Genomic DNA, 17,397 nt, shown 5'->3' with positions numbered 1-17,397 from the left:
AAGATACAGACAAATCACCTTATTTTCACTGTCTCTGGGATTTTCTTTTTAAATTATTGTTTTAAAATTGTTTCATTTGGAAGAAGACCTTGAGGATGATTTAGTTTCAACCCCCTTCCTTCAAAGGACACCTTCAAATAAACCAGGTCTTGAACACTTCCAGGGATAGGGCATCCACAACTTCCCTGTAGCCTGTTCCAGTGCCTCACCACCCTCACAATTTTTTCCTTAAATCTAAACCTACGGGGTTTTTTTTTTTCTTTTTTCTTTTTTTTCTTTTTGAAAGCATTTCTTGACTATCTTCCTTCCCATCAGCAGCTGGTTGAGCATCTCACCCCAAAGCAACATGGTCTTGTTTTTATTTCCCTGTGAAATTGTGGCCCCAGATTCTGACCAAGAACTCCCTGCCTTGTCTTGGAGCCTCTTCAGGCATATTTTTCACCCTACAGTCAACATAGTTTCATCCCACATGGTTCACTTGGGGAACCAGCCTGCATTGGGCAGCTGGCACACACCAGGAGACTCTGTGACAGAAAACACCATGTTCCGTGGGGAACAAGGACACACCACAATCAGCCGCTGAAAAATATATGTTGTTTCTACATATCATGCACAAGAATGGAAAAACTGTGGTAGTGATCCCAGGAAGGCTCAGCCATGTCCAACAGCACTCCTGTGTTTATTGCTGTTGTTTGTGCTGCTTTGCAGAGTGTGTTATCCCCTGGGATCACAGCTCAAGTCCAAATTGTATTACTTCACCTGGGCTACTGATCTGCTTTGCCATCACAAGTGTGACAGACAAGTTTCACTCCCCTGAGCAGCTGTGAAATGTTGCACAGCTCCCCTGCTCCAGCCCCAAGCTGGCTGCAGCTTGCTATCAAAAAAGAAGGATCCAGCCCAAAAGTGACCCCAACAGTTTGGGTGAAAGGTTTTTAGCTACAGCCAATGTAAAATGTCTATTGTTGCTTATAAGAAAGTTAGAAACTCGGCAAAATCTGTAAGAAAATGAGTAAAATGCATTAATGACTAAAAGTTAATTTATCATGGGAGGCATTTTATCAAAAGCAGGTGTAGTGATTATACCCAGAACACAAAAAACTAGAGTTGCTTCATATTTGGCTTTATTTCAGGACATACGAAGTAGGTAAGAAGCTAGAAAATATATGCACTGCATCACACGCACAATGGAAAAATCACATGTTTTGAAAAGGACTGTCATTTTCATACTGCAATTGTAAAAGCTTTCAGACATCAAACACAGTACTTTGCTACATACTGGCACCAAATGAAGTGTCAAGACAACACCCAGGGTTTCTAAGATGCCACTGAAGATTCAATTGGTTTGAAGAACAGAAACTACAAGCTTCACTTCAGGCAGAAGCCGGTATATCTACTTCCAGAAAAATTATATCTCTTTTAAACCCTTTATGGTGGTGACGTTAGCATCAACATGCTTAAGGATGTGTTACTATTTTCATCATAAACCCCTGCTTTGAAGTGTTTTATAACTCAGCTATAAACATATGGCACTTGCAGGGACAGACACAATCTTCTGTTTCTCTATCAGGACTTTTGAGATGTGTGAATGCACACACACATACCTAAAGCAATGGCAGCATCCTAGCCACCTAATTCTGTAGTCCAAAATTATCTAAATGAAAAGAATTAATTGTCTTCAGCCTCTAACATCATAGCTCTTTACTTTCACTGCTCTCATGCTGTAGTCAGTTATAATTTGTTTTACAAACTTTAAAAGCAGCTGCTGCTAGACAAGAACCACTTCTTCCGAGGGCTATAACATTACTGTTGTGGGAGCTTCACGTAAGGAGAAAATCTCCCTTTTTTCTCCCCATGCACATTTCTGAAGCAGGCCTGTAGTGCGCCATTTGGTAAGCAAGCAAGCAAGCAAGCAGTAGTCTGAAAACCTATTTTAGCAGGCACGTAAAACAGCTACCTTTAAATAGGAGAGTTTTTTAAGCACTTGGCTGAAAAGAGCTTTGATACATTTGCAGAACATCGGTGAGTGAAACAGAGCTGCCAGGAACCAATTTATTGAAGTTTTGTTCTTCACTCCTATTCTGCTTTTTATTTAAGCTGTTATAATGAAAACAAAAGAAATTAAATGAAAAGTTTCTCCCTTTAAGAAAGCCTGGAGGTTCCCTCTCCAGCTTCCCTGGTGTACTCCCTCCAGTCCATATCTGAGATGTGCTGTGTCTCACACGGCCATGGGTTTCTTCAGGCAGAGCAAGACAGGCTCCTCCCAGGGTCCATCAGTGGAGCTTTGCAGAAAGGGATGGGAGTGGGGATCACCCCAGCAGCTCTGGGCAGATGTCCCCAGGGTGATGATGATGCACTTTGCACAGGCTCCCACCAGCTGCTAAAGCAACAGGCTGTGCACTCCACTGGGCTTCTAAACCCTCTTCATAGTGAAGTACTTTATGGAAGCTAACCGTTGACCTCACAGTAACTATTCACACACAGAAGCTCAGCTGTAAGATCCTGTATCTTACTAAAACAGATCTAAATCAAAAGACAATTCCAGGCTTACATCTGGTCTTCATGTTGAGGATCCCTGCCATAGGACTTCTACTCATCCAGTATATACGGTAACAATTTGTGGAAAAAAACCCAAAACCCAGATGTATTTATTCTTCTTGAATTACAGCTTCCAGAGATCTGTGTCTTGTATGTGCTTTCTGTAACATGAAGAGGGCTCTGCAGTTATGATGCTGAACATTAAATAAAAGTAGCAAGCTGAAAACCACCACTAGTTGGAAAAGCTAGACATCAAGGATGCACTGCACTAGGCAAGGAATATTCTTTACAGCAGAATTCCAAAACTCTGTAATTTCTGAATTTAACCACAAATCCACAGTGTTGCAATTCAGTATTTTATTTACTCACAATTCTTACATACAGAAATTTGCCGGAACTGCTGGCACGTTGCAACATCTGCAGAAAGCCAAGAGCTGCACAGATGAGCATTCACTCCAAACAAAGGCAGCAGTCAGTCAGGCTCATGGATGGGACAAGAGGACCCAGGACAGGAAGGCTGTAAGGAAAAATCTGTGATCTCTCTGTCACATGCTACGCACAGCACTCAACCTGCTGCCTGAACCCTTACCACCATTTGTACAGTAGAGAAGCAACGAGTACTAGTGAAAAGAAGGAAGAAGCAGTTTCTCCAGGGCTTCCTATGCCCATGGCTTATCAAGACATGGGCTTAAGGATAGAAACAAACATGCTGACTCATTGTTTTGTTCCCCTTGCTGCCCTCTGTCCTTGCAGGATGTTCATGGATAGGGGTATCAGCTACCCAACCCAGATGGTCCACGCATTGTTCCACAAATGCTTCACCTAACTGCAATATCTGAAGAAAAGCTTTGGCCCATGGATGATAGCCACGTTTGGGCTTGGACACCAACATACACACATTGTCCCCACACCATGACATTTGTCTGAACTGAACACACTCACCTGTAAGTGCAAAAACAAAAGCATTGTGAAATTAGTTGCAAATTCAAGTCCTGATCTCAGCAGATACTAAAGCTCAGACTTCTGCTCAGAGCTCTCAATGCAGCTGCACTTCTCAAGCACCTGTCCAGATGCTAGAATTGTCTTTCATTTTATTTTCTATCACTAGAAAACAGAGATTTGGGACTACTGCTGGTAATAGATAACCTAGATGTACTGTAAGTAATGCAGGGTGAGAAACAAGACAGTTCAGTGTGATGGCCAATGTGGTAAGTGTGCCAGGAACATGTTGTTCTCCACCTCAGCAGCATAAACTAGCATAAACTAGCATTTTCATACTGTGCTCAACAGTCAGAGCCATTTCAGTTCATCCAATTTGATCTCCCACACACACTCACAAACTACATACAGACCATTTGGGTGCTAAACTGGCAACTAAAAGACAAAATCATCCTGTCTGGTTTGCCTGAATTTTCTAGAAGTGGAGAATTTGTGCCTTGGCAGTGTGTATGCTTAGTGACGGATGAACTTCTAACTCTTGCCAGTAATTACTGTTTTCTTGACTTTATTCTTTCTGATGGAAGACCAAATGTTGTAAATTATTGCCTTTAAAAAAATCACTTCTTAGCTTCTGGCTTTTATTGCGTGCATTTGCTGTACAAGGAAGTCCAAATGCTCATAAAATGAATGACATCAAACTCTGATTAGTGCCATACTGCTTCCTCATGAGTGGTGGCCACTTCTTCCACATGAGAATTCCATGTGGAATTGAGGTGCAGTAACTTACAGCATTAGGCTCAAGGTTTCCATGCAAAGTCAAACCAAACCCAATCTGGACAAACTCTACTTCTACACTACCATAATGCAATCCAGCAGTTACAAGAGGAACATGGTATAACATTGTAAACACCATGTGACTGGTGGGATTAAAAAAAGGATAAGGAGATAAGGAAAAATTCCTGGATCACTCCAGATGGACTGATAGCTGGGAAAATGCAGGCTGTGAGACCAAAGCCACCATGCAATAGTTAATTAAGTCTTTCTCACATGGACTTTCCTTCACATAAAATACTGAGAAGTTCAAAGCAGATGAAAATCCTTGAGCACAGTCTTCCTCTACAATCACCAGTCCATAAAGCAATGCTTCTTCAGTATTTTGGTTTCGTTTCACATTAAAATTTCTGAACACATCTATTAGGCTTCTCAGTTTCTCATTATATGATTTAGACAAAGAATATGAAAGACCTGCTAAATTACTATTTAGTAACTAAATAACTAATTATCAAAGGCCTTGTAGCACATAGTGTGTTAAAATTAGACTCCAGACTTTCAGGAATGGTTGGAGAGGGTCATTTTTCAAAACTTAGATGTCCCCAGAACTTGCAGCATGACAGAAGTGGAGACAACCTCCTCAAAGATGTAGAAATTTCAGGCTGCTGGAGAAAAAAAGTACACACTGGGTCAGACATTTGTATTGACACAGAGGATTGGTGGATCAAACACATCCTGAGTAACCAGGCAGAGTCTTCCCATGCTGCATCTATACCATACCTGGAATCAGTCATGAGGTAGCTAGAGAGAGAAAGGTTTTAGACTAAGAAAACACCACCCAAAAATACCTCCTTACCTCTCTCCCACCAAAATGAGCTGGAGAGGGGTGACGGTTGTCAAAAAGGTGTTAGTGACAGCTGCCTTTCACACCTTCACGTTCACAGTGCAACAGGCAGAGTTTGAGTGTGACAAAATTCCTCTCCAAGTATATTTGTTCATTTCAGGAACAAGTTAACATGTCTTCCACTTTGGTGTTTATTTGGGATATTTTTAATTAATCTATTGATATACTAAACATGTTTGAAGCGTCAATTAGAGGCACGAAAGACATCATGTTTTCTTCAGAACCCACAATTTCCATTCATTTAAGTGACCAACTGCTGTTAAGAGTTTTACAAATGGGAATTTTCTGGGAAAGCATTTCATGTAATTTTCCCTGTTGCAATCTTGGCCTCTTGAATCGGTTTGGCTGTGCTCTCAGGGTACCTCAAGACACTGGCAAGATGGCCCAAGCAGGGCCAGCCTTTTTCCCATGCCCTGCTTTCTCAGAAGGCACAGAAGGCTTCTGGAACACCATTTGATAAGACATGAGCTGCCACCTACCTGACTTTTGTCTGGGCACTGGAAAAGCCAGGAAATACAGTGTTACAAGTAGGTATTCTGCTGCTTAATGCAATGTAGATCATCTGGAAATGAAGGCCACAGACATCAAGTGATTCTCCTGCCCACTGACCAGGCAGAATTTGGCACTCCTCCTCTTGCTACTTTTTTTTCCTATAACTAACAGGCTTCCCAAAAGTGTCTGCCAACATTAGCCTTGATGTAATTCCAGCAGCTTCACCAGAGGAATATTTAGCTCTGTCCTCAATCACACTCATCCATTTTTTGACTTTCCAGAATCCTTCTGCCAACAGTGATGTGCTTTTGATGCCTGAGACACCAAACCAAGACTTCCCTGTGGTCAAACAAACAATTTCAAGGTCAGAGTGGTAGAAAGGCAGACAGTGCTGGTTTTGCACTTCAGCTGTGGCTGCTCCCTTAGGCTTCAGTGAGCTCACCAGCCCCTGCACCAGCTCGCCCTTCCCATTCACTGCTCCACAGATTCTTCCTACACCATGGACCAAGGTTACCAAGCAATAGCCCTGTTGCTCATTTTACATCACCAAACCACAAGTACATTACCTTTCATGTAAACATTTTTCCAAATACAAAGCTCTTTAAATTACATATGCAAAAGGACAAAGGCTAAAGAGCAAGAAAAAATTCTCAACAATGAAATACATTTGTCACAAAACTCAGCAAAAATTACTCACTGGGTGGTTTCTTGATTGTGGTACTTCCTAGTCAGTACTGATCTCTACCTAAAGAGCTATAGAAGTTAGTCAAGGTTGGCTTTAGAAATAACTTGTGCTTTGTGGTCAATAATGTTAATAGAAATCTTAGATTCTATAACCTTGGAGTTGCCTGCAAAAACAGCAGCTGATGTAATTTTCTTTTTAAGACAGATTCTTTTTCTCAGAGCACACAATTCTCTATTTTTAGTAAAAGCAGGGATACAGATAGCACCGTAAAGATGCATTGCAAACATTTCAGCTGACAGGTAGGTGCTACTTCATGCTGACTGCCCAGGGTGTTAGGGAAGGCAAAACTTATCTCCCCATGTGCAATACGGAGTGTACTCTTCTCCAGAGGAGGCAGATCCCAGCAACCTCTTCTCACAAGTAAAGCTGCCAGAAACTTCGCTGTCTCTCCAATTAAGATTTTTACAAAGCTTTTCGTTTCACATTCAGTATAGTCTTGCCTGTTGCAATGCAAGGGTCTGGCAAAACACTCTGTGGTTTATGCACCTTGTTTCCCCATTTATCCTTGCACAGAGTACATAAACAGGGCAAGCATTTAAAATAGTGGAAAAATATTTGTCTCTGAATACTCCATCTCTAGCCAAAACTGTAGAGCAAGACGATACCTAAGGGTATCATACTTCTGAATTCAGGTAAAGGTATCAGTTACACTGCTATTTTTCCAAATCATATCCTCCATTAAAATGAGATGAACTCCTGGAACTTTTGTTTTTGAAGCAGAAATGGAAGGTTGCATGATTTTTCAATAAAAAATCCTAAGTTTTATGAAATTGAAGGCATCTCCGTGAGAAAAAATTACTGCAAATTCACTCTTAACTACACCTCAGAAGACAAAACTTCCGTGTAAGCAGCACTCCAGCTTTACTGCACTTACTTGTTACTTACACCCACTTACATGAAAACCTGAATTGCTAAAAAAAAACCCCAAAACAAACCCAAAACTGAAAGGAAAAGCTCAAACTAATTTGACAGAACACTAAAGAAATATTAAAGAGTGACTTTCAGACTTTCGAAAGCTTCTAGCAAGAGCCCTCAGGCTTTTCTTTTTTTGGTGGATTCCTCCTGCCTTCACAAACCAAGGGCAGCACATACTGAGACATGTTTACTAGAGAGATTGGCCAAGGCTCTGGTGTCCCTGGGGGCTTGTAATGTGGTAAACTGCACTGCACAGTACCAGTGCAAAAAAAGAAGAGATTTTACTCAGTCATGAAAATAAGCTAAACAGAACTCCATTAGTTCTGCAAGAAGCAGCCACATGCTTGTACTGACCAGGTGACAACTACCATGACTGCGTTTAATTCTAACGCCTCGTCTTCAAAGAGGCTTCAGGTTTGCAATCTACATAATCCAGAACTATCCTTACTGTGGCATTATTTGTAAAATTAGGAAAAAAAACCCCAACTCAAACAACCATAAAAAAAAGCAACCATGTAGACCCTATTACAGAATGGAGTGACATTTCTTTCCTTTGTGGGCTACTGCCCGTGACACATAATTCATCTAGCATGAAGTAATGAACCAAAAATGTAATGAGAAGTCAATACTTGGAAGGAATAGAAGTCACAAAATGTCACAGGAATGTTAGCACTATTAGGCCAGGACATCTCAGCTGTTAGCAAGACTTGGTGAAAGACTCGTATTTTACATGACAAGTTGTACAAAGATTCGGACCTTTTCCTTCTTAATCCTCAGTGATGCAAGCCCCACTGACAGAATTCACGGTTACACTGGTATCTTTGTTAGTTGCTTGCTGCATACTAATTCTCTTTTCAGCTGAAGATACTAAAAAAAAAACCAAAGGAATTGAAGGTGATCAGATCAAACATGACATCAAGTAACATTTCTAAGATGATTAAATGGTGGTAAAGCAGAGAGCTTCTCTTCAATTTGCAACCATGTTGTACTGCATTATTCTCCGAGGGCTAGAAAATTCACACAATTCCTATGGAGCAAGGGCTCCAAAAACCAGAAATATCAGCTATCACCTGATGACCAAGACTCAAAAGACATAAAACACTTTAGAAAAGCCAATCAACTAACAGGAAGAATTGTCTTTGAATACATCTGGAGCACATGTCAACTTCCATGGTCACCCAAATAAATAATCCAGAGTGGAAACACATGCACACACCCTCCAGGATCCTACCAGGATGGTACGTCAAGGCTTACTGTTTGATGTACAGACACAGGCAGTATTTGGCCCCTTCTCTGAAGTACCAGGTCTTCTTCCACCAGCAGCTGTGAACACTACCACTCCTCAGGGGCTTTTTGAGGAACACAACATTTATTTCCTGGACTTGATGGTCGTATTGCATACCACCACACTGCAGCGAAATCATCAGACAGGCAATCATGATCTATGAACACAATTCAATTCCAGTAACAGACCCATTAAAGGAAGCAGAATCAACTTTCAAAAAACTAATTTTAATCAAAACAAAAAAATTGTTGATCATTAACAAGTTTATAAAACAGTGATTTAGTTACATAAATAAATTGATATCAGTGTATCAAATCTTAATTACTTTCAACTTCATGAGCATGTTTACATGGGTGATGAAGTACAACCTTTTTACCTATTATAATAAATAAAATGGAGAGCATGAAATAGTTTTTCTAAACAAAAATACCTACAAACATACCTCTAGCATGTTCTCTAATGAAGGGAACAAGAGACACTGGACAACTTTTGCACCAAAACATAAAAACGGCTTTAAAAAGCACAAGGATACAGAACCATCAGCTAAAGTAAAGACACTATACTGTAACCAAAGTTGGTACTTAATAATATAATGAACAGTTTGGTAGTTAGATCTCCAGTTTGGTTATTTTAAAGCATTAAGACAAGGCAAGATAGAAGGCTGCTTTTGTTTGAGTAATTCTAGAGAAAATAAAATATATTAAAAAAACAAACTGAAAAGTAGAACAGTCATACCTACACAACTTTCTGTCCTGCACAAAGTCAAAATACCTATGCAGAATATATATATATAATATATATATATGTTATTTGTGCACAAAGGTTAGCTTATTATTAGCTCACTGCAAAGGCGTAACATATCATGTCAATAGTTTTGGAAAACATTTTGTGTTTTGTGTCAAAAAGGATATTCTTTAAGTCTTCTAGGCTAGGAGGCACAAACCCCAACTCTGGCATACTGTATTCTTAATGCTAAGGCTTGCTGCTCTGGCTGTGTATTTTTTGTTGTCCCTCTTTACTATAGTGCCTGTTACAAGCATGTGTGTATGTGTGTATACATACATATGTATACACAGGTTGTATAAATATATATATAAAATTTTCCCCAATAGGTATCAGTCCAACCATGCAATCCAAAAGGCGGCTCTGCATAGATGCCCAGCATATAGTTCACCACCTGAGCCAACCCTGAAGCAAGGCGCACTTTAGTCCTTCTGATAGGTTTTTCTTTTTTGTTTAAAACCAAGCTACTGCAGCTTCAAGTATTTTGCATTACATAGATTTTTTTTTATAAATTAGTTAATGTTATATTTTTCAATATTCAGACATATACTATAATATATATACAGTACAATAAATGCTCTCATTCATTTTTTAATATTTTTGATAAATCCCTGAGAATGTATGTTGACAGTTGCTAAGTTTCCACATGCACAAGCATTGTGTGCCATGCTTCTGGATGAACAGCACTGCAAAGCCACGTGGTCAGCCTTTTAACTATTAGTATTTCATTTGTTGGTTTGTTTAAATATGCTGAAATGTAAGGATGAGTTACAAAGGAGTAAAGCTGAATCCATTCGAGGTACTTATCACAGGATGGAGGTGTTTTGTTTGGTTTTTAAAGCCATTGCAATATATGTTTGTTTTTGAGGCTGTGAACGTATACAGAAAGAACAGGAGAGCGATGTGGGCTTTTGCCACTTGACAACATATACTCAGTGTAAACCAAACCTTTTTTAACCTCTCTCTCATACAAAACAGGAAAAAAAGAAAAGAAAATTAAACACACAAACTTTCACAATATGACAGTTTAGTTTGCAAACTCAATATAACTATACACATATAATACCGGTGTGGCTCTGTTTCTTTAAGTTAAAAAGGATACAAAGGCAGGCTCAAGTAAAAATAAACCACCCCTCCCCCCCAGATCCCCATTCTCACATTTTCATCATTTTCATCAACCAAACCGTTCACGAACCAGCATCATCAGTTTCTTTTTGCCTTTGTAGATTTGTTTTAGGTTGTCAATAAACTGTGTAAACTGGATGTGACCATCATGAGCCATTAGGAAGGTCTCTCGTGCCTTGCTGAGGAACTCTATAAACTCACTATAGTGTCGTGGGCTGATGTGAGTGAGACGTGAATGAGTTGTATTAATGTAGGCTCCAATCGTGGCATCCAAGAGTTGCCGTAAAGGGGCTTTGTCCAGTGACATGAGCTTACCAGAGTTCCTCCTTCCATGAAGTCCCACCATGCCAGGAGTGGTCAAAGTACACCTACGCAAAATGTCCGACAGTACTGTTGCACACTTGACACTTTTGACCACCAGAGGTATAATAGCTGCTAGCTCATTTTTCCCAAGGGAGTGGCTGAGCGCACATGCCCACAGAACGTCATTAATGGCAGGGTGTGTGTCCTGATTGTAACTCAGGTTGAGATGTGTCATGGCCAAAGTGGCCAGCTTGTAGGCCCGCATGGGGTAACCACGGTGCTCCATGTATCGTGCTATGGTAAAAAGCTGCGAGTAGCTCATGCCAGCTGTAGCAGCATCTAGAACGATTTGGTAAGCGGTCTCAAAAGCTATGTGATCCTTTTCACATAGGGTCAATGCAGAAAGGGCACAGTTTTGAGGATCCTTCATGGCACACTGTAGAGCAAGCGTCCTAGCACTGCCGGCCAGCTTCTCCTGCTGATGGCAGTCCAGATGTAGACGGACGATGGTGCTGTTGGACATCACTGTTGTAGCAACAATACTAGTGGCTTCTGTTGGAGTGAAAAGTGTAAACCAGTTTTGCATTATACTATCCAGTGCATAAACACCTGAGGAGAGAAAGAAAGGATTAGCCACAACTGATAAAACTCAGCAGATAGAGATGTTCAGCAGGAAATGATACTTCCCACGACGTCTGAGAGGTTACCAGTACACCCCAGTCCCAGCAAGAAGGGCTCACAGACAGCATGGCTAAAAAAGAACACTGAAACCAAGACTATCGTGCAAACTCTGCAGCAAGCACATAAACCCAGAAAATAACACAAATAGCCTGCAAGATAAGCTATAATCTCCTGTTGTGACAGCTGAGCTATTTTACTTAAGACAATTTGGGTAAAACATTCTGGCTCATTTTGTCTCATCATCTCACTCAAAAGCAGGCCCCACCTTGCACACCAGAGCAAATACAACCTCTTTTCTCACTGTAAAACTCACGGCACAGCACATATGAAAAGTAGGCAAAATGGCTGTCTTAAGAGAACATCATGGCATACCTCAGCAAAACTTACTAAGCATACCTTAAAGCAATCAAATTCTTAAGTACATGATCATCAAGATCCTTATTAGGGAAATACAATGAGCAATATGAACTACTGGATACTGTATCTCTCAGTGTCACTGTATTACCAGTGTGTTTGGCAGGCGGAGGAAACACTGACTGATAGGTTCCATAAACTGAACCTAGAGCTAACTGGAATGCCTTATTGCTAGAGGCAGTTTACACACATTTGTGAGCCCACCTAAACCACACACAGAGGTCTTCATTTGCTCTGCAGGATTCTGATGCTTCCCATGCACCCCTTCACTCATTTGCAGCAAACCAGGATAGCTAGAGAATACAGTATCTTCACTTAAATAAACAAATTCCTAGCATTACCATATTGATTGATTACTGTGTTGATTAAGTCTCAAGAGTACTCTGCACGATATCATAGGTTCTTTACAGGACATTTCTATTAGCATATGTAAACCAATTTAAAGCAATTTTAAACCCCATATTTTATTTGCTGAGATGCAACTGCACAAATAATATTCAGGCACTAATATCTGTGAGATAACCTCAGCAAAAATTATCTTAGGAAAGATATAAAAGCAATAAAACAAGAGCATTGCATGAAAATTTGCAGACACAAACCACTTTCTGGCTGAGGGTATCCAAAGGCAACCTCTATTTCCCCATGCTACTGACAACAAAATATGGCCAGCTAAGCATAAAGCAAAGAATAAATTAATACAGAGAATAAGCAGCAGCAATCGTCCAAAGTTCTGAAACTAAAGAAGCATATGAGCAATACAATCCAACTCAAATATAAGAAAAAGGAAGAAATAAAACAGAAAAACATGTTCTGCAGAAATACCTTTAATGACAATTAAAATGGCTCCACTATGAAAAGTACTTAGATTGTTCCCATTAGTATTGCTGCTTTTTTTTTTTTTTTTTTTTTTAACAGCTATACAGCTTTCAATGTACTCATCTTCTTTCTCAGACCCCTGTACCCTCATTTTGAAGATGGTAAACCTTACCACAGAAGGTTTATGGGATGCCTCATGAAGACATGCAGGAAATCTACGGCAAAGCCCAAAAATGATATGAATATGCTACCTGAGAGAGCACTGTTCTCCCACTTCTGTACTGAGTATTTTGGGTATTCAGTACTTGCAAATGGGTACTTCCCATAGGTTATGCACACCTACACCTTATGGGGGAAAGAAGTCAAACTACATTACTCAACTATTGTCTCATTTGCTTTGTGCCTAAAAATACCCACTAATCACTGCCATAATGTGTTCTCACCAAAGGAATTTTAGAGATGAACATGAAGTGGGAGCCATTTGCAGAACTTGCGTGTTGACTAGGAAGATCAAGCCCCATAAGAGTAGCTGACAAGAGAAACATTTCAGAACATACCTACTTCTGTTGCACATGTTACCAACCACCTCACCATTTCCCGCCGTCGCCAATTCAGCGTTGACAGCGTCATCCGCATCACCTGTTAAAAGAACACAAACAAAATAAAAATTAAATTGAAAACCAAGGCCATAGGCAAACACACTGGAGTTAATAATGGTAGTCTTTTGCCCTCTCCACTCCATTTCCTCTTTTTCAGCTGATATGTCAAACAATTTAAAAAACACTGTTCAGATATTTTGAACAGCATGCAAAGAATAATTCCAAGTGCATATCCTTCAAGGATAGAGGACAGAGACTGCTTTATCTGGGGGCAAGAAAACGCACTATCCCATAAAAAAGTCTTCTACCAAACAAGAAAAACCAACAACCAATTACTGGAATTAAATTATGTAACATCTCCTCCCTCTATGCACAAGTTGGTAATATTGGTACTATGGGTAATCACTGTGTGATATTCCAGGGCATATAATTGTTTTAAGTAGCCAGGTAGGAGATACTGAATACAGACAACCTAATTACAATTAAGTTGAGGAGAAAGAAGGGGGAATCATCTGTAGGCCACTAGAGACAGTGCTGACACTGTTTCTTGCAGAAAAAGCGTTACTGTAAGAAACTACACGGCTGGGAATGACTACCAGAAAACTGGAATGCATCGTCTTTTTGGAAAACAAATCTTTAAGATTCTTAAAACACTTTTGGTAAGCTTGGAACAGAACAGTGAGCAAATTCTGCAAGAGTTCCAGTGTGTTTGGTTTGTGATATTACTTTCACTAGACCTTGCTGAAGATACTCTGATGACAATGTTAACCACAAAAGAGTATCCATGAATACACTAATACCCAAAGTGTGCTGTTTCCATAGAACAATACTTGGTGAAAGCTTGAGGTGACACACAGGTCAATTGTAAGGATTTTTCTCTCTCTCACATAAACATTTAAGGCAAATGAAACAGATTTCCACAGTGACCATGGAAATATGAAAGCCTAACAAAGCATACAAAACCCTCAGATTTTTTATTAAAGATTTTAGTACCTTTCTTCAGCATGAGAAACAATTGGGAAATATTCTTCCCCAGAATTCTTTGGACCTTTATTTACTGAAGCAAAGTAATAAATGGTTTTCTGATCTTTGTATGTCTTTTTCAGAATTCCCTGAAGAGGGATGGAGGTATTTACCTTTGTTGAAATGAACTGCATAAACTCTAAAATTCAAAAGTGTCAGGTAATATTACTACTTGGCTGTCTCGTTTTAGCTTGCAAAGTCTCTCTTCAGAGTCTGACAACTGATCTGCAGTACTTGTACACCTCAAGCACACTCAGATGTATCTGACTATACCACAGCTTGTGGAGTACAGGACTTCAATGGAAGTGAGAGGGCCATTGTCAACATGCTCTGCCTCAGCAGTTAGTCGCTATGGTTGACCATGGCTTTCAGCAAGCATGTACCAGATCCCATTCAGGGGAAAGGAAGAGAAAGAAAAGGAAGAAACCCCTGAAGACCACACAGAAAACACAGTGCATTTCTGTCAAGCAGAGTAATTTCACTTTCTACCCAGTCCTACACATAATCCTGAACCCACCACACTGGTCCTCTTTCACCCCTGAACAGAAGAGCACAGTCAGCAAATGCCAACTCTGCCTTCCACCTGAATGGCACAAAGGGGCTGTGCAGATTCTTGGTCTGTGTTTACCTGTACATTAAGCCTTGTATTAGAAAACAGAACTTGAAACCAAGTCCAGACAGAGTCCAAAGGCAATATCCTTTCCTGTGCTTAAAAGCTACATGCACCAACACTGCATCAAATTTCCTTCTTCTATTATAATAACACCAAATGAGGGAAATACCTGAAGGCCCAACTCCAGAGAAACTTTCAGAAGAGTTATGTCTGGCAAGCTGTCCATGAGTGTTGCTATTTTAAATGCATCCTGGGCAAGTTTGAAGATGTGTGAGGAGGAGTGGATATTTTTCTGGATGGATTCTAACACTGTTTCCAGTCTCCGAACATCACCTGCAAGGTGTAAACAGAAACACCAAAATGGAACAAGCTCCCAAAACACCCAGAGATCCATTATAACTGAGCCTGACATTGCCATGCAATAGTATGATGTTTCAATTATACACACTCTGTTTTCAGAAACCTTCTATAATTAAATGAGTGAAAGATATAAGAGACCACAAACTCCTCTGTCTGAAGGTGTTAGTGCAGTGCAGGGACAAAAACCACTCTGATTTGTCAGTTTTAAAACTAACTTGTCCACATCTGTGTCTCATAGTCAATGTCATGTGTCAGGAGAACAAAAAGCTGTCCCATCAGCCTCATTCCAAGCCCATCTAGCTACCAGCTAACTAAATTAACAACTTTGCTGGAAAACTACATGACAGATTTAAGCCAGTTCAGCTTGTTGTACCCATTTCAAACTACTGCCCGACTGTGATCCGGACTCCTAAACACAAGTTTTATGATCTGTTTACCCATGCAATATTAAAAGCACACATTTAGTTGACTACATAACTGACAGCAATGTACCTTTGGCTGCTGTTAGCATGGTTGATGCCAGTTCACACTGCTGGGATTCGATATGACTTAGGGTGAACCAGCGGGGATACCGGTTTGGAACAACGGATGCTATGTGGTGAGGGCGGGAGAGGTCTCCTGAAGGAGCTGTGGATTCCAGTACCAGCAACCTGAAGTAAGAAATAAATCCTCTTTCATTAAAATACTATTACATTTAGTTGCACACAAGCTAAATTAAAGCTGCAAGAATTCTTGGTATTGTCTATGAAATATGCTTTTTCAGTTTCAGAAAAAAAATATTGGAAAACCACTTCTCTTCTTGGGTAATCTCAAAAGTCAATTTGCCAAACTTTCCTACATCAATAGGCATTTTTAACCTACCAATATTTTATAATGTACCATAATCTAATGTTAGGGTCACAAACAGCAGTTACAGAGATGTTTCCTTTAAAATTATTTTCAGACTCCATTTTCTCATCAAGTATTTATCAATCAACAACAGTGTTATCCAACAAGGAGCACTCATACTTAAAAAATTCAAATTACTGTGTTGTTGACTACTACAATCCAAATGAAGCCCAGAGCAAAGACTTAACATTACTGCCCTTGCAATACACTAGATACAGAGAGTACACCAGCTACTCTCTAAATGTCAGTACAAAAAAAAAAGAGTGAACAAAAATAGGCTTTTATTTCAACACACTTAAGCATAGTTTCAACATATGAATAGTTAAAGAAATAGTAATAAGGCAATGTCCAGAAGAAAAGCTTTTCCAGTGCTTAGCTTCTTGATTTCTCTTAGCACCTGAGGTCTGTTTCTACCAGCTTTCATAGGCACGTGATTTTCTAGAAGAAAGTGATCTGTGAGGATCGAGGAAGTTGCATCACTTTTGTCAATAAAACTTCAACTACCAAACACTGAAAATTCATTGTGTTTTTCAGTGATAGACTATTTCTTACAGAATAAGCACATTTAAATGTAAGTTAAATTTCTTAAATACCTATGTTCTGTAAGCAGCTGTGGAGTATGTCCTTTTTTTTTTTTTTTTTTTTGCATCAAGATGGATTTAAGTTCCATCAGGTTTCTTTTTAGATCCCTGAAGCATATGATATATTAGTATAATAATAATATAGCATAGTAATATATTTAAGAATTTACTGAGAAAAGTAATTTTGAATATATGGGAAGGCATCTAGTCGACACATAAAAATACAACACACCATACAAATAACAACCACATACATATAAGTGCATGAAAATATGAAAAAAACCCTCTTGTATGAAGTCAAATCTATTCTCTAGCAGAACTAAGACACCTCGTTATAAACATATTCTAAAGCTGATTTTTTCCCAGCATAGAGTGAAGTTGCAGAGGTGCATTATAAGATAGCTCCAATGAACAGAAAAGATCCTAACTATTAAATGAAAAAAGGGATTAGTAGGTTACGAGTAACAGTAAATAGACAAAAAGTATGAAAGAAAGGCTGTTTTGGAGAAATGTTTTGTCACTTTGAATTTCACTGCCAGCTTTTGTGCTCTTTTGCTGTGAAAAGAAATGCTGTTGTGAATTGGTAGCTTTCACAAAATTTTGGCAAGGTTAGGGAACACCAGAA

General features: G+C 39.5%; 1 protein-coding gene across 1 annotated transcript in view; it reads right to left on the bottom strand.

Moving 5' to 3' along the window:
* Window positions 1–8,802: 8,802 nt before the first annotated feature.
* ZSWIM6 (zinc finger SWIM-type containing 6) overlaps window positions 8,803–17,397 on the bottom strand; it is a 108,041-nt gene continuing 99,446 nt past the window's right edge. Inside the window, exons 11-14 of the mRNA XM_066181190.1 lie at window positions 15,796–15,953; window positions 15,113–15,276; window positions 13,266–13,347; window positions 8,803–11,406 (exon numbers count right to left, since the gene is read on the bottom strand). Of these exons, the coding sequence (XP_066037287.1) occupies window positions 10,544–11,406; window positions 13,266–13,347; window positions 15,113–15,276; window positions 15,796–15,953 (1,267 nt within the window). The 3' untranslated portion in view covers window positions 8,803–10,543. The remainder of the gene's footprint in view (window positions 11,407–13,265; window positions 13,348–15,112; window positions 15,277–15,795; window positions 15,954–17,397) is intronic.

The sequence above is a fragment of the Chamaea fasciata genome, unplaced genomic scaffold, assembly GCF_029207755.1.
Source record: "Chamaea fasciata isolate MVZ Bird 193981 ecotype frontalis unplaced genomic scaffold, bChaFas1.0.hap1 SCAF_4, whole genome shotgun sequence".
NCBI classification, from domain to species: domain Eukaryota; kingdom Metazoa; phylum Chordata; class Aves; order Passeriformes; family Sylviidae; genus Chamaea; species Chamaea fasciata.
This window is presented reverse-complemented; position numbering and strand designations above follow the sequence as displayed.